Source organism: Patiria miniata, unplaced genomic scaffold, assembly GCF_015706575.1.
Source record: "Patiria miniata isolate m_02_andy unplaced genomic scaffold, ASM1570657v1 HiC_scaffold_7, whole genome shotgun sequence".
Classification (NCBI taxonomy): domain Eukaryota; kingdom Metazoa; phylum Echinodermata; class Asteroidea; order Valvatida; family Asterinidae; genus Patiria; species Patiria miniata.
This window is the reverse complement of record NW_024037074.1, coordinates 18,045,899-18,068,987: the sequence shown is the minus strand read 5'-3', so window position 1 is coordinate 18,068,987 and position 23,089 is coordinate 18,045,899. Positions and strand designations below refer to the sequence as shown.

Below are 23,089 nucleotides of genomic sequence, written 5' to 3'. Positions count from 1 at the left end.
TAATTATGTTCCCCCACAACATTCAATGTTGCTCCGCCCACCCAGGTCAGCTGTAAACTCAAAGCTGGTACCCCGCCACCAAAGACCATGTTTGTTTTGACTGCGCACATCACTGGTCTCTATCAGTGTACACAAAGTACACGTGTCAAAACGGTGTCATACACATGCCCTGTAAATGTCATAAGGTCAGCTAGGTAGGCCTCGGTACTCCGGCCCGTCTTGTGTTGTGGATTACTTTTCATCCGAGGGTGAAGCAGTTGAAACGGTGAAGCAGTTGACTGACATACTGGCGAAGGGAGGTTCCCGCCTGACAAAGTGGATGAGCAATAGGAGAAGAGTAATTGAATCTGTGCCGCCGGAAGAGAGAGCCAAGGGTGTCAAGAACCTTGATCTTAGTCAAGAAGAGCTACCTGTTGAGAGAGCGTTGGTAGTCCATTGGGATACTGATGAGCACGATCGCGACTTACTCAGAATGAAGATCAAGTCAAAACATGGTAGTCAGACAAGAAGAGGCTTACTGAGCGTCATCTGCTCAGTGTATGACCCATTGGGGTTTGTTTGCCCGTACGTCCTTCGGGCGAAACTCCTCTTTCAGAACGAGTGCCGAATCGTTGGCAAGAGCTGGGATGATCCCTTAAAGTCCGAAACTCAGGATCACTGGGCGAAGTGGTTAGATGAGCTTCCTCTTTTGAACGAGTTTGCTGTTGAAAGATGCCTCGTGCCAAGCAACTTCGGAGAGATAAGTGAATGCCGTTTGCATCACTTTTCAGATGCCTCTCAAGATGCGTATGGGAGTGTATCTTATGCTCGTTTGGTCAATTCTGCAGGAGAAGTCCACTGTAGTTTCCTGATAGGAAAATCACGCCTGGCACCTTTGAAGACGATGACGATACCCAGACTGGAGCTTTTTGCAGCAGTAGTAGCTGTAAAGATGGAGCAGATGCTACGAATGGAGCTGAAACTGAACGTCTGCGGGTCCACGTTCTGGACTGACAGCATGCTTGTGCTGCAGTACATCAAGAACACATCAAAGCGCTTACACACGTTTGTAGCCAACAGGGTGGCTGTCATACATGATGGTTCATCTGTTGACAAGTGGCGATATGTAAATACGGATCGAAATCCTGCTGATGACGCATCGAGAGGCCTGGATGCGCACACCATGATCTCCAAAGAAAGGTGGAGAAAGGGACCAGAATTCCTCTGGCAGGATGAGAAGAGTTGGCCAGTAACTCCTCAAGCTCCAAATCTTCTCGAGACGGACCGGGAAGTGAAGAAAGTAGCAGTGTCACGAGCTACGGGAGGCGCAGTGACAGCTGATCCTGTGGCAAGACTTATCAGCAAGTATTTGAAACCGTCTAAAGAAGGCTGTGGCGTGGGTCCTGCGTTACAAGAAGTGGTTGATTTAACACAGATCTCGATCCATATGGAGTGGAAATCGACTGACCGCAGCAGAGATGGATGAAGCAGAACTTGCTGTAATAAGATACGTGCAAAGAACCAACTACGAGCAGGAGTCCCTGCCAACAAAGTCATTAAACTGTAGAAGATACCGACGGCGGCGGCTGTGCTACAAATTATTTGTAGCACAGCCGCCGCCGTCGGTATCTTCTACAAATAGGATCTGGCCAACAAAAAAGTTTCTATAATCCACAGAGATACAGAAATGGCCAAATTTACGTCCTTTAGAAGAATGTGGGGCTGCATTGAAATATATGCCGACAAAAAGTCGATAAATTATGTTCTCACATAAGTTCCTGGTTTGTCCAGATGGTCCGGTCGGACATAGAAGTGTGGCAACTGCTTGCGTCATCAGCACCGCTCGCTTGGCGCAACCCATGCAAATATAGGATCAGCAAACATGTTGGCGTGCACTTGTAGCAGGAGAGGATCTTTGATGACAGTAACACTTCACTAACACCAGCTGTGAGACTTTGAGAGCAACTGGTCGATAATAGTTCAAAACAGATGGTCAAGTTGGCTATTTGTACTGCAGAACAACACTGTGGCGATTTCCACAGCTTTGGAATCCGATGTGAATCCAGTGACCATACGCGGGACACTCATCAGGGCGACAGTTCAAGTTTGTGGCAGCTAAGAATTTACCGGAGACTCCATCTAGACCCTTGGCTTTATTAGTTTTTACCTTCTTTAGTGGCCTTCTTTAATGGCCTTCTATCGAATGACCCATTGATTTCTTGGAAAATCTGAGGCAGAGTCACTGAGTTTTGTGACTCAAGTCGAGTCCAGTCATGTTAAAGAAGTGACTCGAGTCGAGTCGAGTCATTAGGTCAAGACGGTCGAGTCGAGTCGAGTCGAGTCACAGAATGTAGTCGAGTCGAGTCGAGTCGAGTCAAGTATTTAGCTCGAGTCAATTCGAGTCACAAATATTTCAACACTATACAATAAATAAACACTTGAGAGAAAGTCATTTTTTTTTGGCTCTTTGAATTTTACATTCGGGCTACTGCATGTGGCGACACCACATTTGCCTCTCAATGAAAATAAAAAGGGGGTGCCAGCTGAGTGTCATTCAACTAACTGGGACACTGATCAAACCACGTATGTATAGGTATACATTATTCGCGAACATTCTAACGTGACGTGAACAAAAACCGGCACCGGCGTAAGCCATTGCAAATATTTTTCGCAAAGTTTTGCTTGTATTTTTGGGGCTTGAGTCTCATTAGCCTTCCTCGAGTCGATTCGAGTCATTTTGATGGGGACTCGAGTCGAGGCGAGTCATTTGCCCGCAGTGACTCGAGTCGAGTTGTGTCACCCAAAATTGTGACTCGAGTCGGACTCGAGTCGAGTCAATGACTTGAGTCATTACAACTCTGATCTAAGGCATTTCCTGGCCACTTTCTTACTCTTTAAATCAGATTTGCTCGTGTTTACAACTTGAAAGAAGGCGAGAGTTTTGGGGTATGGGGGTGATGGGTCATCGTAATATTTTTTTTTAATTTCTGATCTGAACTCGTCACGGCCGGGGGGGGGGGGGGTCGCTCGAATCCCCCCCCCCCCCCCAGCGTACGGGCCTGTGGGTCTACGTAATTATATTATGTACAAGCCGGAGGTTGACAGCGCGAGCGCGTGGCTACGGTGTACAGTAAAAATGAAATTCCCAGTATCGGATTCCCCCACATGGACAGTTAAATCAATTAATTCCAAGACGATATAGACTGAGAAAAACAAATCATGTTTTGCACCCCTGGCATATATAGCCGTGAGTACTTTTCCCGATTGTTTGGAAGTGATATGGTGTATCGAAGGCGGATTCGGAGGGGGGGGCGCAACGGGGGCCATGCCCCCCCCCCCCCCCCCCCCCCCCAAAAAAACGATCAAAATATAAAAACTTGCGAAATATAACCTCACAAAAACTCACAAAAAAACAGTCATTTAATAAGCACATATTCAAAGGGTTCCTGTAATACCTACTTGCGCATGCATCGGTCACTTACATTATCTGCAACCTCTTCCTCAGGCCTCATAACACGCTTTCGAGTCCGTCAACTCGTACCTTGGACAACTCGCACCTTGGACCCCCCCCCCCCCCCCCCACCCCCAACACTCCACCAGTGCTCTGCATTGATTCCAATCATAATATTTGCTCTCCCTCTCCAGATAGAAAATATACAGTCTATTACTCCTTAAAAACACTGCACTTTTCGCAAATATAGGACTTCCTTTCTCTTTTATTGTATGCATCCGGAAAAAATAGCTATAATTATGCTCCCCCACAACATTCAATGTTGCTCCGCCCACCCAGGTCAGCTGTAAACTCAAAGCTGGTACCCCGCCACCAAGGACCATGTTTGTTTTGACTGCGCACATCACTGGTCTCTATCAGTGTACACAAAGTACACGTGTCAAAACGGTGTCATGCCCTGTACATGTCATAAGGTCAGCTAGGTAGGCCTCGGTACTCCGGCCCGTCTTGTGCAAGTTGTGGATTACTTTTCATCCATATTTCAGCAGAATGGTTGAGTTCAAAGATCCAAACTCGCCAGTCCAGGAGGGATTCGACAACCGTGTTTTTATCATACCGGCAATTATTATTGTGTCTCTTATTGGTAAGTCTAGACTATGGATCGTGTACGTACGTGCAGTGTGACGTGTTTATGTTATTTTCTTCGTGACAGGTGGGTCAACTGCCATGACTGCTCTGCAGTATACGTATACGCATGGAGGTACGTACATGTACATCATGTCATGCATGTGTACGCTAAACAGCTAGCAGCAGCACATCATAGAGGAAGGAATTCCATGGGAGTAATTGCAGAATACCCCGCTTCGCGAAAATTACCCCCTAAAAATAAATGGCTACGCAGTCGGAAAATGTTGCAGAAATGTCCAAACTACATGATGTAGATGTCGGGAAGTGGATACGCGGATACAATACAATACGGGTGGAGTTGAGCACTGGAGGGTCTAAAGAGGGCGCTATTTCCCTGTAATAAGAAATGCGGCTAGCAGGGACAACGTGAATTGAATGGGGAGCAGGGGGTAAATAAATCTAAGTCCAAAGTAGGTGCCAGGAAGTGGATACATGGATACGGGGATACGGGGTGGACTTTATCTTTAGCGGAGGAAAATATTTTTGAGAACGAAGCATCCATATCCATGTTGGAAAATAACAAAGGCAGAGACAACGTGAGTTGAATGGGGAGTAGGGGAAAAATGTCCAAGTCCAAAGTAGGTGCCGGGAAGTGGATACGCGGATACAGGGATACGGGGTGGACTTTAGCGGACGTGCACGCGTGTGGTTTGGTTGAGCATCCAAGCGTGACTCTGTATCTGCGTATCCAGATACGAGGTGGGATAGGTGAGTGGCGGGGTATTCTGCAATTGTGCCATTCCGGAGTCCATGCGTACATATGTATGATAACGAATGAAGTCCAGGCCAGACTGCGACCTTGACTGCAGAAAAATATTCAAAACAAAATGAGGCCAACGTTACTCACGCTTTAGCCGACAAAATTCTCCCAAATTTTCATGAGGTAAAGACACCTTGCTTGTGTGGAAACGGTCCTCGGTATTTCACCAGCCATGTTTGAGGTGGACCGACCAGTGTTGGGAAACAACAGCTTTTTTTCAAATACTGCCCCCCAGTTTACCATATTTAGTAAGTCCGCATTTTTTTGGCAATCGATTACACACATATTAACGGGTACCCCTAGAACTAGACGAATCACCAACAGCTTTGTTGACTACTACGAAACAAACATGAAGTACAAAAATGAACATCAAAATGCAGCCCATTTTCCAGAAAACTGCTGCACAGTTTGCCTCTAATCTCCGTATGGTACTTCTTGACATACTCACGTATATAAATGCACCAAACAAAGACGGGTGGATTCGGTCCCAGTCTGAGCAAAATATGATGAAAAAAATTTGCATTCCGTACTGAGCAACATGGAGAAATACACCTTCATGGGAAGATCGCTTGCGATTGATTTGTGCGTGTGCGCGCATGGCAAGCATCAGACGGGCCAATAACAGTGCTCCCTGATTGGGCTCCTCGATTCGGCACCTTTACGGCGCCCAATCAGAGCGCACTAAGATTTACACTGTTTCCCCAATTTTAAGTCCAAACCTGTCTGTGTGCACGTGCACTAGTCAATCGAAAGCGATCTTCATGAACGTGTAACTTCTCCATGGCCATGTTGAATAAGGTGTTTCACTGCAATAAGCGCCATCTTGTCCATGGGGCAAAAAGAACACGCGTTGCTAGACGCGTGCGCATTTTGGAATGACCGCATGATGACTTGGAAGCGCCAAAGTTTTCCATTGTCAATGCATACAGAGCAACACGTGTAACCGTCGGCAAGATGGCGCATATTACCATGAAACACCTCATTCATTTACAAAAACACATGTATCTATGCTACATGTACATGTATTACATTAGATCTCTGTTCTTTCCTCTTCAGGGTTTGTAGTCTACAGACTTGCAACGAGTGTCCGAGGACGAGAGAAGGCACGGAGAGACAAGAAGATGCGAAAACTAGAGAAGAAGAGCAGATGACCCCCACCACGAACCTTCACGCATGACCTCTATCTCCCCTGTGCACCCCCCTTGGAGAAATCTTTCAGAGAAACAGTGCTTTACAACATCGTCAGTGTGTTTGCAGAAATGTCTGCGTCAATCATCTTGAATTTTCGTGTGTGTACATGTACTTGTAGTTTGTGTGATGTACTTTGTGTGGTGTACTAATTAAGCATCGGGATCGCCATCTGCAAGTTCCAAATCAGCATGGGCACCTGCCAGGCCTCCATTCTATATTGTCAACTCTCCATCTGTTGTTAGAATTGTTGAACCGAACCAAACTTTCCTTTCTCTGTATCCTGTGCTCACATCAAACACACAACAGCATTGAATCTCTTAGCACTTAGCACTCAGCTATTTCAGATGTGCTACTGTGAGCCAAAGTACAAGCAGCCGAATTACAAAACTTGGGTTTACAACCCCCATAGCGAAACACTGTATTCACGGGCAATGACTGTGGTGCGTGTGAAACAGTTACTGTGGTTACACAAAATCGACTTCTGTGCGACGTCATGATTTTCCCTCAGGCCTCAGTGATTCACATTAACTCTTGAAGACTTTTCCTTGGTGATGTCAACTCAAAACCAATGTAGCATCAGACGAGGGAGCAGGACATTACTGATGTGAACAAGCACAGCATATTGTGTACACACATCTCATGTGTGTTCCCAGTTGGAACAAGCTGTTCTTGATTCAGATGCAGTGTGCTTGCCCAAGCTAGAAGTAATAGACCTTTATCGTGCTGCCTCCATTTCAGCCATGTTCCCTGTATCCAATAACAGTACTGAATGATAATGGTTGGTTTACAAAAGGAACCCGACTATTTTTCCTTCCAACCTCACTTTGGCTGCATTGATTTGGACGGCCGCAACATGATAATGGTCTATACACTTATAGTTGTGCATGTACATGTAGACTAATCTGGGGACAGAGTTCGCTCGTACCCGCCACCCTGCAAACAGGACGCTGGTCAGGGCTGACGTCATTTGAGCTCTCATTGGATGGATTTGCGTGACCTGTGACGTAGAACGCGTCACACAAACTAGCTTCCGGTGCCCATCATGCGTAGCGCGCGTTAGCTGCATGCGAAGGTCAATCTTTACTTCCTTCACAAGATTCTGTGAAGCTCATCAGCCCTTGCCAGCGCCCTGTTTGCAGGGCGGGGGTACGAGCGAAGGTCACTGTACACTCAGAGTGGTCTCAATTGATGGCAGGAGCACTGGGCCAACTTGTACAAAACATCCGCTCTGTCTTAATAATAAAGTTTGGACGATACATCCTTCATTACAAGAGGCCACCTTATGTGCAAGGTGACTTTAAGTGCTTGATTGGCCGATTGGAATTTGGTGTTTGTAGGCACTGGGCGGTGTCAACGTGTTTCAAATAGCAGTTTCTGCTCCTATCTGTCAATTCTCAGCGTGTTATGTTGAGATCTAAAAATGCCTCACCCTACTGTTGCAGATGCAATTTTTTTGTGTGTAAAACAAAAAGACGCAAAGCCGTAAGTGACAGTCACAGAAGGTGAGATTGGATGCAAAAACTAAAGAACTAAATTTTGAGCCCTCTCGTGTGCACCTTAAAATTCTTTGAATGTAATTAGAATGCATGTGCACGTACAGTGCAAAAAGTTTACTGAACACAAATGTCTAACTGTAATTTCACCTATTGTGGTCTGATGGCTGCTTCTAAGTTATAGTACTGTCGTCGGAAAACCTTACAAGGTGATGGATATTTAACTGTTTTTAGTTTGGCCTGACGGTATTCAGTATCCTCCCTGCTTCCTTTCTGGAACCATTTACCATCCAAATTTTCCTCCTCCTTTCAACCATTTTTAAGAGTCCCTGCAATTGTGAAGCACGGACCATAATGTCATTGCCTTCTCACTCAATTTTGCAAGGCGATTCCACCACATGGTTCTTGCTGCAAACCAAAGCAAACCGAACTCAAGCAATTGACTTTGTGATGCTTTAGGAGTACTGTGCTGTTTTATCATTCCCACCAGAACAAAATTCATATATGTTGTACAGGTATTTTCCCTCTGGGCAAAACTTCATGGAGTTGCTTGTGTATACTTACAGAATGAAAATGTTGCAAAGAAAATCTTGAGGTTCATGTACGTGAACATTGTATGTGCTAAGCGGCAATCGACTGAGATCCAGCCCAACAAAGCAATTTTTTTCTGTACATCGCTTGGCATTAAGTCTTGTTTGCTAAGCATATTTTATGTTTTTACTAGCACAAGCAGTTCCATGAAACGAGTCCAAGGTAAGCATTGTTAATAATCAGGCAGAAGAGAATAGTTGCCACGTTCTTTCAGTTACCATTTAAGAACAACGTGCTAAACAAGGTGTGACAAATAAAAGTCTTTCTTGAAATTGTGACCAAGCTGTATTTTTAAAATGACATTTTTAACAATGTGTTTGCTAGTTTCAAGGGTACGTGTAATTTGTTTAGTCATATGCAAGTAGACGTAACATGGTTGTTACTGTTAGGTGGATGTTAAAGCTACATGTATAGTCCATCATTTGCAGCCATCCGAACAAGTAACTGGCGTATTATTGTTGAAAAACATACTTGGTTGAAAGATAGTAAGTGGACTAAACTCTCTGTGAAATTAATCTTTCTGGCAAGACCGTAATCAACGAAAGAAGGCCTTTCCAACGGTGCGTCTTAAGACGCACTGTAGGAAAATTTAAATTAGTAGTTCGTTTTGTTATTCGGCGCAGCTCGCGCAAGCATTGGCACGACGCACAGGCGCGCGCGGTTGCTATAATTCGTCGGATCAGTGCGCGACATCGCGTATAGCTGCAATTCAAAATTCAAAACATGATTCAGCAACTTTTGATTTGAAATTGAGATCCTAGAATGCTGTTTTTGCTCGGAATTTACAGCTGAAGCTGAGCTGAAACTTCATGAGGTTAGTTGTTCAGTATCCTTCATTAGATTTTGAACACTTTTGTTGCTTCAAACGAACAAAATGCACAAAATACAAATGATGGACTATAACTTTAACTGATTGTTATTGATCTATGTAGGGGTCGAGGGAATTACATGAAACTGCCCTGTGTGATGTTGTACTACGTTTCCATGTTTTAATCCATTTCATCCGTATTCTGTTTTTTTTTCTGGGGTAAATAAGAATGCTTTATATGATTTTGTTTTTTTTCCCTCGCCTTAAATAAACATATTCTTTTATTTGAACGTAATCCTAAATTCAGTAATGGGTCTTCTTTTTTTTTAACAAGGGAAGTAATCCTCGGATCTTTTATTTTCTGATTTGGTTTACCTCGATTTCATTATTTTAAGACTATAAATTGTATGCAATGTACCGGTACGCAACTTCAGAGATTAAACCAACGCTAATTGTTTTTGTTTGTTTTTTTAAGTAGGAACATTTGCTGCAATGTTTTTAATTAAAATATAGAGCATCATATAATATATTTGTGAATTAATGTGTTAATTCTTCAGTAAAATTTTTGAAATATTTCTTGGACAATTGCCATTGTAAAATGTCAGTCAAAAAAATGAATGAAAATTGAAATAAACTGAGGCTTCATTTGATTGATTTCATGTCACCGAGTTTAGGCAATGCAATTTGTGAATAGATAATTGTAATGTTCGAAAATACAAATAAAAATACCAGCTACATGTCATACAGAAGGAAAAAACGGAGTCATATATTAAAAATAGCAACACCAACTACATTTTGTACACGTTTTTAATAAAAACAACTACACATTCCAAATAAATACCACCGCGTTCCAAAAAACAACTACATGTACATGTTCCAAAGAACACAATTAAAGAAACGAAAAAAGGTGTACATGTTGTTTTAAAACAAATCTGTTATTAGAGGCAGTGTTCTGACACGGCATAGTGTCTCCAGTATATGTAAATGCGTCTTGAGACACCACTAGAAGCTGTCTCCTCAGTTGGCATCAGTTCTTAAGGCAAATGGAGAAACGCCAAAGTAATTTACAGGGCGAGTCAAAAAAAGCGGAATCTACATTGTAAACCCCAAAAATTATATTTCATATTAAAAAAAATATGTAGCACCAAATATAATAATGACTGGAAAGCCAATTTCATAAGGTACATTTAGATGAAAAAATGACTGAAATTGGTCAGTCCGTTCAAAATTTTTTCACCATTTAAACAGAATGACCCTAAAACCTGTCTCGTCCCCCCCCCAAAAAAAATGCGATTTCAAGAATCGTCGCAATTGTCTTCAAACATCACCAGCGATACAATCTCAGTTCAAACGTTAAAAATATTCAACAGATTCCCTTTGAAGGCCTGTCCTTTAAAAAAAAAGGAGATTTTTATAAATCATATTGTTTGCCTACCCAGGATTGTTAATAAAGATATTATGTACTTCAGTTGGTGACAGTTGTTGAAACAAGTATTCTGTGGCATTTTCTTTGTTGTTCCAAACAGTCAAAACACACAATGAATTTGCTTCTTTCTTTTTTTGGACGAGATAGGTTTTAGGGTCATGGTGTTTAAATGGTGATATTCTTTGAACGGATTGAGCAATTTCAGAAATTGTTTCATTTAAAAGTATCTTATGAAATTGGCTTTCCAGTCATTATTATTTTTGGTGCTACATATCTTTTTAAATATGAAATATATTTTATGGAGCTATATTAAATTACAAGAGCGCTAACTCCTCATTCTTGCGCGCGGAGACGCTTTGAAGCCGCTCTGGGCGCAGACATTTTGAATTTATGTGCGTGTTTGTACAACCTCGTTTCCATGCATGGGCACGAGATCTTGCTGCGCCATGTTGTTTCCCATCATGCCTTGAGACTGACGATGACTAGAGCAGGCTAGTCGAAACGTTGAGACCAAAGACAAGTTCTTTTAGAACTTAAAGCAGGACTGTTCTTATCAGAACAAAAACTACTTAGCGAAAGTTGATAATAAGCAGGACAAGTTCTTTTCAGAACTATATCTTCTAAGCAGTAGTTATTACCACATTGTGTTACCGCAAACCGAAACGATACCGATACTCCACCATGTAAAGCCTCAAATCATATACATAAATCTACAAAAAACATGCTCTTCTAATATACAGCGTCAGCCGATTGCCGTTAGTATTTGATAGCTTAGGGGCCATTCAAAAATTTCATTGTTTTTAAATTTGGGTTTTTTCCCCCAAACCGTTGGGGGGGGGGGGGTCAAGGTAAACAATTGAAAATCCAAAATCACCTTTCATTAAAAAAAGGGGGAAAAACCCAAAAAGCTAGATATTTTGACATGCCTACGCACCAGGCCACCAGCGTTCCTTATGCGCGTTTGTTTTCCAACTTCGTCCCCAATACAGACGGACAGATGATACATACAGACATACAGAATGACATGTAGTACATGTACTGTGTGTACAGTACATGAGTATTTACACGAGGACAAGGGCACAAACAATGCGTCCACGATTGACCGATAGTCCACGATTGAAATTCGTGTACAAAACCAATGAGAGCTGTTGCTAAAAAGTTAGGGGTATAAACAAAGGAATGAGCTAGGGACAAATAGGGGGTCCACGATTGCCGGTGTTTACAAAATGTTGTGCATGCAAGTGCATGCATTATTGATGTACCCTAACGTGGCGCGGCCCTTAACGTGGCGAACTTTGATTTTTCGCATGTAGCGCCTAGCTAGAGCAAACGTTTTAACTGAAATTTCACAGAAAGTGAAATTTCATCAAGTTCTAAACACTCCCGTTCATAAATCACGAGTTTACCTACCTGTTTCAAAATTAGACGAACATTTTATTTCGTCGTGATTTTCCGATTTTATTTCGAAGTGCACAGTAAACCCTTTGAAAATGTCCCCCCAAAAATTGAAAATAATTTTCTGACAAACTTTTAGTTGGGTATGTACAGTAAGTAGAGATAATAATTGTTTATCAGAATTTATCAACTTTACAGAAATTCTTAAATGTTAATTTGGAATTTCCCGTCATTTATTCAAGTGCGCCACGTTTGGGAACACTCAGCCTATTTTTGCCTAATTTCTGGACGCCAAAATTGTTTAACTTCGGACTTTATTCCATGAAACCGAAATCGTTCACAGAGGTTAATAGCAAGCATTAATAAGGTAAAAAGACCATTATTTCACTGAATGAATTTGAAGTTTGTCAACAAAGAAGTTTGGCAACACTGATGTGGAAAGTCGGCGTAAATGTCGAAGTGCGCCACGTTAGAGAACACCACTATACATGTACATGACATTGTATTTGGATTTTTAATACTGCATAACAAATCAGGGTTTTTTAAAATCGAAAATAGGGGTGGGTGGGTGGGTCAAAACAATTTGGAAAAAATTCCAAATTTAAAAACATTGAACATTTTGAATGGCCCCTTTGTTTGCGCCAGCTATATTACTCCGTGACGATGATTGCGTTAGGACTCAAGAGCTTTGCTCTTATAAAAAAAAATGCAGCCAGACAATATTCGTGCGTGTACATGCTATTCGTTAACTATGACACACCATAGTCTCTCCATGAAATGGCCTTCCTCAGGGTTTGGATGAAAGTCAACATATCTCATTGCTTTCTGGTAAAAACTTTTTGGGTGCTTCCAGATATTGTCCCTAGTTCCCGAAAAACAACCCTTCAAACATCTTGGTAAGGAGGGGGGATGTGAGGCGTTAAATAGGGCAGCATACACGTCGCTCAGGGTTGTGTTGGACTTTCGTAGCACCCCTGATTTTATATCCTGCGGCATATTGCCTGTGTAGTGCAGACCGTTCCAATCCTCTGTTGCACCTCTGGCTCTGCAGAATCGTTTTTTTAAGGCGTTAGTGACGAAATCCATGGGCTGTGGAAAGCAAAAGCCTCCATCACTTTGCGGCCCGTGCCCCTGGAGAAATACGGTAATATTCTTGAGGTTGTCATAATTCTCTATGATGTGATGCAGATAGGTATGCGATTCCCGACCCAAGTTGGGCAGTGTCTCCCATTTGCTAACTGCAAAAGGCGGCTGCATGTCTGGTCCTTTGTGGTAAACGTGACTGCGGTTTGCAATCGGCTTCAACCAGTCCAGTTCCTCGTTATAATGCGCAATGACAAACTCGTATTCCAAGGGCTGGTTCAGGAAACGGCCGGTGTTTTTGCGCGAATTCACGAAATTCGGATGTGGATAGGTTTCTTCCGGTATTCCCCTCAGTATTTGGTCCACAATTTCTACGCCTTGCATGAAGGAATGGTCCTGGTTTGCGACCTCATACCGCCAACCACCAAATCGACCACGGGAGTAGATGCTATGCGCCGACAGCCACGGCTGAACAATGTTCAGAATAGATTCTCGTTTCAGGTGAGGGACTGGATAGCCGTGATCTAGACGTCGGTAGTATTTTGAGACTACCATCTCATCAGTGATGAATCCATACGTTATCAACGCTTTCACCGTGGCTGCAACAACGTTCTTCTCTGTCCAGTCTTTCGGATTCGTCGCTTCCTTGGGCTCTGCCGCCTCGCACATAAGTGACCAATAAGCACCTGCCTTGGGCACGTGATCATCCGAATAGTTGGAGAAGACTGTGACACGGTAGAACGGTGAATCGGAGTCGGGGAAATACATCCAGGACTTGTCCGACAGTGTCTTAGGTGGTTGACCCAAAAGCCCGATACCTATGACGTGAGTATGCGAGTATACCAGTCCGGAGACTAGTTCTTTCATTTGACTCAAATAATCATCCTTACAAACCAGCATGTTCACAAATATATCCAAGGGTTCGGTAGATATCAGTTTGTCGTAAGACAGTGCATGTGTCGTATATTCATCTCCTCCTTTCACCAGGAACAATTGCTGCGAATCTAGATCTACTCCTGTCACCCTTGTGCGGAACTGAAACCACTCCTGAGGGAGAAGGTTGGCTACACCTTGCCATATAGCCCCGGTACCATTATATTTGGGGAATCGGAAGAACCGATTTGGTCCCCATCCCGAGTCCTCCACCCTTCTCCCGTTATCATACGCTTGGATCTTTGCTTTCAGCTTGTTGACATCTGGAACGGCAACGCGTTCCCCAACCCATACGGCGTTCATCTGGTTAGTCTCAACGGTCCACACCTTCTTGTTGTACTTACGCATAAATACTTCACACAGACCAATTCCAAAATTGTGCAGTAGCCACTGGTCAAAATTCGCGGGTTTTTCCTTGCTGGGGTTGCTGGTGATCTCCTCGAGGCCCGCAAGGCATTTTTGCTGGTCTACCTTGTCCATCACCTCTATATTGTTTTGCACTGGGTAAGAAATGAATCTCCTTTCACCGTCTGATCCCATCATGAAGGCATATGCGGCCCGGACCCGCTGATTCCATTCAGCTACTGCGCGGTCCAGCGTTTTGTCGAAGTAATCGTAATGAGAGAATACGACATGGCCTCCCATGTCCCAAAGAAAACCCTTCTCGTCTCGTTCTGATGAGGCAAGACCACCTGGTTTGTCTTGTTGCTCTAATATAGTTACCTTGGTGTTTGAGTACTGTTGGCGAAGTTCATGGAGTCGTTGGGCGGCTCCTAGTGCGGTGGGCCCCGAGCCGATGATAACGATATGGAACGCTTTTTCATTGTGACGTTTCGGGGTCTCGATGTTGGAGATCGGGTCTTTGAAGGCGAAAAAAAGAAAAGAAAATGAAAAAAATGTCAGAAAAAAATGTCAGAAATGACTAGGCACTGGAAAATATACTCTAAAGTCACATGACAGCAAAAACAAGCGCAGGGTCACCGAGGAACAACTTGTGGCGAGGAAAGGGTCCACATCAAAAATAAACACGACAAAAATGATTCTTCGTTTCTTGCAAATATCGATACTATCTGGAACGGTGTCTAAGTATACATGTTTAGACGAGAATACACTATACAAAACTACATGTAAATTTTGTAAACTTAGACCCAATATTGCAAAATACCCCAGTAGAGTTTATTTGAATGGTTTGCTCTTTCTTTTATAATGAGTGGAGAATTTTGGCTCTCGTGGGCCTATATGTTCATGCCCCATTCAACCAACGTTCATTACCAGCACGCATGCGCACTTCGTTTTGAAGCAGACGACAGCGTTTTTGTTTACGCTAGCAGACGAATACATCTCGAAAGTAGGTAGAAGGTGAAAATGTATATTTCGGGTCTCTAATAAGCATAATAAAATAAGTAATGACAGTTTCCGATAGGAGGAGAATTACATTTTCGTTATGACTAGCGTTTTGGGCGAAATTAAAATGAAAAAATGACCATAACACGGAGTTTAATGGCTGGATCCGATAACAAAATAAACTGAAATCATCAACGACTTCTACTTAACGAATATCTCAGGCAAAATATACAACAAAAAAACCCAGAAAGGAAGAGTGAAAACAAATAAAGTCATTTTCAATTTTTTTTAATCGAATCCGCCGGAAACATTTTTGCAAATGTATTTCTTCCATCCAATCCACACGGTGTAGCCGTTTCAAATTAAGTATCGATTCTCTATTTTGAGGTAAGACGAGTAATTTATCCACATGCTTAGTTGACGGTGAATTTTTACCCAGTGAGCCACACGACGTTATTTCAACGTTGAATGTTGGATGAAATGACAACAAGACGTCGAAATACAGTAAAACAACGTTATTTGAACGTCACTTTTACGACGTTGTATTTATCCGTTACAGTTTGACGTTGTTTTAACGTCGGATAAGTTGAAATTGCGTCGCCATATTAACAACCTAAATTCAATGTCTATCCGACGTCGGTTTGGTAACGTTTTTCCAACGTACATATTTCGACATTAATCTAACGATGGATAAATATTTAAATTGCTTCGCGATTTTAACAACCTAAATTCACCAACGTCGGTTTGGTAACGTTGTTTTACGTACAGAATTAATCGAAAGTTGAATAAAAGTTGACATTCAGTGCGTCGCGATCAAACATTGCATTGTTCTAAAGCTGCGTAGTCCTCAGGGTCCACGTCAGTCGTGGAATGTTGTATCAATTAACGTATAATTTCACAACTATCAAAGTGCCACATTATGGAAGAGTTGTTTTGAGGAAATAGAAATTGGGATTGTTGTTCACTTGGACATGACAATGATGACATACATGATGGAAGATACTTAAGCCTACCTGGTTACACAGGAAAAAATGTAATTCTATTTCTGTACTGTAGATGTCTAGTTTTCGTGTTATTTTCAGGCAAAAATTGTTCGTCCAAAATGCATGATTGCAGAATTTTTTCTCGAGGTCATGGCCATGTGCAGTCATGCACATTAGACCTATAGGTAAATTATCTTCGATATATCAAAGGAATAGCTAGGCCTATCAAATGAAAAAGAAAGCAGTCCCAGTTTCGATTTCCTCTAAACTTTTCCTCATATATTGCTATTGTAAGAACGACGTGATACGCTAGCTGGGATAAAACTCATGATGACGTCATCGTGACGTCACTTTTCTAGACTTTGGCTATTTAAGTTTCGTTTGGGACATGACTTTGTTTTATGTCAAAAGTGCTGATGTCAGGTGAGATTTGGACTCATATGAAATCTGGTCCCTTTTATGCTGTTATTGGTTGAACCCCCACACTCTCCTAATTATCTTCACTCAGGCGTGCACTGCTCGTAATACTAAAGTCACTTTAAAAAAATTTGTAAAAAGCAAAACGAGATTGTTTTTGACACACGTAAAACCCTTTTTGTTTCCCACCGTAATGTCGTCTGCTGCACTCGCATGTGGTCATGAATCCTAAACATTAGCTTATATAGGCATGCAAATCGAAGCAAGTCACCTGACAAATATTGTTCGGGGACAAAATGTCCCAAATTTTAATCTCAAAAAAATGCTTGAAAAAAACACTCTTCCACTCCATAGAAACAATTAGATTTTTCACATGTTGTTTGTGTATTTATTTGAAGTTGTTTGACGCTTGAATGGTTTCTATTGCAATTTGGTCTTAACTTAAATTGACCGGACTACTACAGACCAGCAGGAATAACACATGCACAAAATCTACGAGATTTGGGATAGAACTAAAAAATATCCAGGGGAAAAAAGAACACAAAAACAAACTAGGCTTTTGAGTCCGCAACTACATGTATGCGGAAAAGCCAATTAATTTGCAAATCAAATCTTAACAAAGAGAGTTCGGCTGAATGCCGAAACAGCTATAAAACTGTGGTAAAGACTTACATTTCGTAGGAGACATGTCTGCTCCATAGCAACAAACGTACACGACAACACTCGCCAGCGTCAACGCCAGGGCTATAGTAATCGATTTCCGAGATTTTGTGGCCATCCTTCCCCTACTTCCCACAACTTATTCCGGAGCAGTGTTCATGCGACAAGAATGAAAGACAGCGCAAGACTCGACTCGATATGTTCGAAAACAGGGAAACAATCCGGGCCAGAAATCCAGTTTTAGCGCGGTCGGATTATGGGGTGTCTTGGAATGTCCCGCTCCTGCCAACAGTAGCACTCGCAGAGACAATGTGTGCAAACACCCCTATCCGCGCATGAATCATTGCGATGCCTTTGTGCTGTGGTATTGCTTTATCGATTTTGTTTCTCCACACAAATTGTGTCGCGGTGTTGTTTTATCCTAGTTTAAATACGCCGTATCGACTGTTTTTTTCTCCACAAACATATTCTTTGAGATTTGGGTACAGGTGGCATCCGATTCGACAACCCATCGTCGATGAGCGAGGCTTTTATGTCAAACTTTACAAGACAATTAAGCGTGCCAACAATAATAATAGGATGCGTTCGATTAGCTTACACGCGTAAATAAAAAATACTACACGAGAGCTTTCGATTAGCCAGCCAGTAATCCTCGTGGGTACCGCGCCACCTCGATGACATTGGGTTTCTTGAGGCTACCCGGGCGTAATGACGTAACCACGATTCAAGTGTGGATAGCAAGATTGAAGATGGCATGAACTTGATTACGAAGTGATCAAGCAAGGGGTGGGGGTGCCGCAGGGGGCACCTTGCCCCCGGGCGTATTTTGTGAAAGATATTTTTTCAGTAACTATTTTCAGAAATGCTTAGAGAGTTCTGACATGAACAAATAGAAAACCTATTGAACTCCAAAACTATAACAATGCGCCGTGAATATCGGCATATATTTTCCAGTAGGTATAATAATGGTCAGTTTTGAAGATTAAGAGCGCCCACATTTGGAATATGGATACCAGCCCCCCTCCCCCTTTTGATTTTACGGAGGCCAAGTGTCCGGAGAGAACATACATTTCGGCGTGGCTGTGCGAGTGCGGTCCCCCGGCCCCCACATCAAAAGCTGGATACGCCACTGAGAACAATGGCGAGATTTATCAAACAAATATATAATTGGATGGACATGTTTTGATAATACAGAGCATATGCTCGGATTTCAGCAATTATTGATCTGGTTACACCGATAAAACTACATGTTCGAGTGAACAGTATGCCAGGTGTGATTACATTTATCATTTAAATCATCATACACAAACAAAACACACTATAGGCCTACTCATTAATTTGGGATTGTGCGAGCTGCAGCAACCGGTACTTTAATTACCATACACTTGTTTCTTCAACTTCTCCAATACACATCATTTTTACTGATAATTTTGCACGATATACATCGAGATATATATCAACATAACAAACTGTAAATTAGACCCATTGCTTTTTGGTGATCGCCAGTTACGAAAAACCACAAACCTTTTTGGAAAAAGTGGAAACGTATGCACTGACCTATGCTGACCACCGCTCTCAGGCTAGCTAAGCAATGATAATGGGAGGTTCTTAAAACAACGTATTTTAAGGTTTACTGTAGCCATTACAATAGCATATAATTAAATAAATTACGTGTGTTGCGTTGCTGCTAGCAGGCGTGAATGACGCGTTTCTCCGCTAGCATCACATACCACTACCTATTCAAAATTCCCGCTCAGACCATCGAACCATACAATCATTAGCATATCAATGATAAATTCGATGTATTCTAATTCGTTCTGGACTCAACCGAATGCATCAAAATTATATTGAGAGTCCTGCCTCAAAACAACCGTTTTCGAGTGTAAACCCCGTGGATGCGCGGGGAAGCTAATCGAACGCGCCGTTATAATACGCAGAATGTACATGTATTACGTAACAGGCACGGGCAGTATAGTGGGCACATAACAACACAATACATTGAAGGTCGTTCGAAGCTCGGAGCCTACCTCAAGTGGTGACTTAGTAGACACCGCAAAAGTCCACACTCATTGAAGGGGTCATAATTTTGAATCTGATAACGTCATTTATATAGACCTTTTTGTTAAGGAATAGGGAATTTTGTTAGCTACATTTCGATATCCCGTTAGCTACCAACGACTGTAAATCATCCAAGATTGACAACGGTTTGTGACAAAAAATGATGCAGTTTGAAAAGTTGATTACGCGAGTACAAATATTAATTGCTAAGCGCAAACACACATGCCCGGAATTGGCCCCTATATCGACCCGGGCATACAAGCAATGTGCGATCGATATTTAGACCGTGGGCCAAACTGGATATCCTTCCATTTTTTTGAAAATCAGACTCAACTCATAGGCCTATGGTTAACTGAAAGTCACATTAAAACTCGTTAGAAAACTAAAAACAATGATTTAAAGGCATTCATGAAGAATTGGCTTAGTTATTAGCCCATAGGAACAAGAAATTTTTGCCGAAAAGATATCTTTCAAATTTCCGAACATGTCTAGGAAAGGGTCAGTCTGGTTCCCGTCCGGTCAACCAGTGTAAAGAAATAGCGGGGCTTAGGAAACACGTTTAATCTAAACTGCGACGTCCATGATGACGGACACGAGAGAGCAAGCCTGCTGGAACTTTTGCCAGGGGGTGCTGGAATTTCTAAAGGACGGACAAAATTAATGCAAACGCGGAGCGCAAAGCCCTTACGGCGTGGCTTAACCCTAAAAGGGCCGGGGGAATCCGCCCCCCCCCCCCTCGACTTTTTCCGCGATAGCCTTTAAAAAATTTTTCGCGACCCGAGCTGTTATGACCTTTTAGCCTCGAGCCTTGCGCATCTTTTGACACCAAAAATATAAAAATCGGACCAGGGGTTGTCGCGCAGCGAAAAATTTTCCGGCGCTACGCGCCGTGAAAACTGAATTTTCCCATATACGTCGTGTACACTGACCACAATTACCATTCGTACATATGAATAATTGATTAGCCATAATTCCAAAACCCTTTGACCTATAGTCATGAAATTTCCTGGGTTTGTTCATGAAGAGTTCTTCTATGCATGTACCGAGTTTCAAAATTTTTCGTCACTCGATGGCCGGGATCTTACGGGGGGCGGACCCCCCCGGCTGAGAGATGGTCAAAATAACCCGGCCCTTTTAGGGTTAAAGGGCCCCTAAAAGGTTTGGAATATGGATGCTCTGTGGTGCAATCTGAGGCGATTCCTGGCCATTTTCATATGACTTTTTAGCAAAAGTTTTTTGAGATTATAAGGACAATTTGTTTCATTTTTTTGTTTAAAATATACTGTTGCTCTTATAACGTTTGTACTGTACTGAAAAGTCGAGAACCCTGTATTTTTTTCTCAATTTTTTTCCATTTAATCCTGGAAAAAGAAAAAAAGAATTGTATCATTATGCATGACATCGCATGTAAATAATATTATTATTGTTGCAAGGCTGCTTTCTACATTTCCTTCGTGTATGCTTTGTTTTATTTTCCGAGCCCTTACGGCGTGGGGTCAGGGGCCCACTTATATTGGGCCCCGGTAAAATTTTGGATTCTGGATGCACTACGTGATGAAATAGGTAGTCGGGCAGCCAGAGGGGTGAGCCATGTTTTGGTGGATATAAAATGTTTTTGTGTATATATATTCTAACCAAGGAGGTCATACTATTAAAGAATTTGCATGATGACATCTTCAGTAAGAGTTGAGCAATTTTTGATATCGATTATTTATTGAGTGATCGGGCACGACTGGATCACTTTTTAGAATTGTTCGAATAAATCTGCTTTGTTTCTATTTTTCTGGACTGTAATTCTCCGCAAGTTTTCTCCTCAATAGTTCAACGTGTAACTTTCAACCAACGTCATCTCTGACCCCAAGTGAAGCATATAACTCTGCCGTCACGATGACGTCATCGGGTATCAAATTACAAGCGATTTTAGTTGAAAAAGTTACCAACTCCTTTCACTTATAACTCTTGAACAAAACAATCAATAATTTTTGTATTTTGTAATCAGATAGATCATTAATAAATTGATTAACTGTTTGGGTGACTGCTCTATGTTCCGACACCCCTATGTTCCGACAACTCAACCCATGTTCCGCCACCCCTATGTTCCGACTACTCAACCTGTGTTCCGACACCCCTATGTTCCGACAATTCAACCTATGTTCCGCCACCCTATGTTCCGACAACTCAACCTATGTTCCACCACCCCTATGTTCCGCCACCCCTATGTTCCGACACCCCTATGTTCCAACTATACTCAACCTGTGTTCCGACACCCCTATTTTCCGACACCCTTATGTTCCGACAACCTGCACATAAGATTGTGGTTAACCATTGGTCAAACAAATTCTTGCGCGAACTTACCCATACTCGACCGAGACCGAATCAGGTTCGCGGGTGTGAATAGTGCGCCCTCTATCGGGACAAAATGCGACATGCATAAAGGTTCGCTCGAACCCCCGGCCCTGCAAACAGGACGCTGGGATACGCAGATGAATTCACGCTCTGATTGGATAGATTTTGCGTGACTTGTGACCTGCAAGCCTCACGGCCACGACTCTGCTCAGTTTTAAACGGCCGTTGAGACTGAGTCATCACTCTTTTATTCCCATTCATAAATGCTTCTTTTTGTTGAAAAGCGTAATAATGTAGGAAAATCTGCAAAACTCATCTGTTTTGTAAATTTTCTATTCTCGTCACTAGCTCAGGCTCCGTTTCGAATTCACGAAGAGTCAAGTTGCATATTATGCGACGCTCAAAATAGGTCCACATGGTCCACCATGAAACAGAAATCACATCCGGTATGGAATGTATGCATTTCTATGAGAAAGTTTTCGGATTGCATTTGCGCGCATTGGCTAAGTGCGGTCTTAAACAACTGCAGCCAGATGTCTTTATACATAGGTCATGATAAATTAACCAGAATGCCACCCCCACTTCCTTCAAAAGATTCTGTGAAGCTCATCTGCGTGTCCCAACACACGCGGGGGGGGGGGGGGGGGGGGGGGGGGTACGAGCGAAGCACAAAGGTTGTACCCTCTGTCGTGAATTACCCTGGTGCGTCTGGCACCAAGACTAGTCACAATGAAGTCGGCGATTCCTTTCAATATGTAAACACCTTTTAATATATAAAATCAAAGATAAATTCCACATATAAAATCAAAAAGTTCTACAATTTGACAAACGATTGAAAAACGCTCTGACGCACAATATGCAACCATGACGTCATACGACCTTGACCTTTCTCACTGGTTTATGATCATTATAACAATCTAATTGAATTACACCCAAGAAGCAACGTGCATTATGGATTTCCAATCTAATTAAAAGGGTCTAATTTTCAGTAATTGGCTAATTTAATTTTGTTAATCTGCAAGATGAGCTTAATGGGATCCTTGAATAATTTGGTGTATTTTTTTAAAGCACATCAAAGCACCATGCCGACCGGACAATGTCTACGGTCCAAACTATTTAATAGACAGCCAAATTAAATTACACTTAAAATAAAAAAGAAACCATCAAAATGTTGCATGGTGTCATTAATGTGATTTCTATTGTTTGGCTTAATGCACGGATGTCCTCGGGCATAAAAAAGGAATTAAGTGAATTGGTGGAGTTAAATTTGAGCTTTGTTCAGTGGTTAAAAATTAAGTCTAAATTTTGAAGACCGACAATGTTGTTGAAATTTACTACTTATTGGTTCCCCCCCCCCCTTTTTAATAGTAATGGAAATAAAAATATTTAATTTAGCTCCATTATGAAGCCGGTGTAGACGGAGATTCTATTGCCTGGCTTGTCTAGGATATTGTGTCTCCCTAGAGAGTTTATCCCAGGATAAA

General features: G+C 42.2%; 2 protein-coding genes across 2 annotated transcripts; one reads left to right on the top strand and one right to left on the bottom strand.

Moving 5' to 3' along the window:
* Positions 1-319: 319 nt before the first annotated feature.
* LOC119745015 lies at positions 320-1,465 on the top strand. Its single transcript, XM_038221239.1, has one exon. The coding sequence runs from the start codon at positions 320-322 to the stop codon at positions 1,463-1,465; it is 1,146 nt and encodes a 381-aa protein (XP_038077167.1).
* Positions 1,466-11,938: 10,473 nt separating this feature from the next.
* LOC119745892 lies at positions 11,939-17,745 on the bottom strand. The gene is made up of 2 exons (XM_038222558.1): positions 17,214-17,745; positions 11,939-14,657 (listed from the first exon to the last, which is right to left on the bottom strand). Exons 1-2 carry the CDS (start codon positions 17,317-17,319, stop codon positions 12,520-12,522), a joined length of 2,244 nt encoding a protein of 747 aa, XP_038078486.1. The 5' UTR covers positions 17,320-17,745; the 3' UTR covers positions 11,939-12,519.
* Between the last annotated feature and the right edge of the window lie 5,344 nt (positions 17,746-23,089).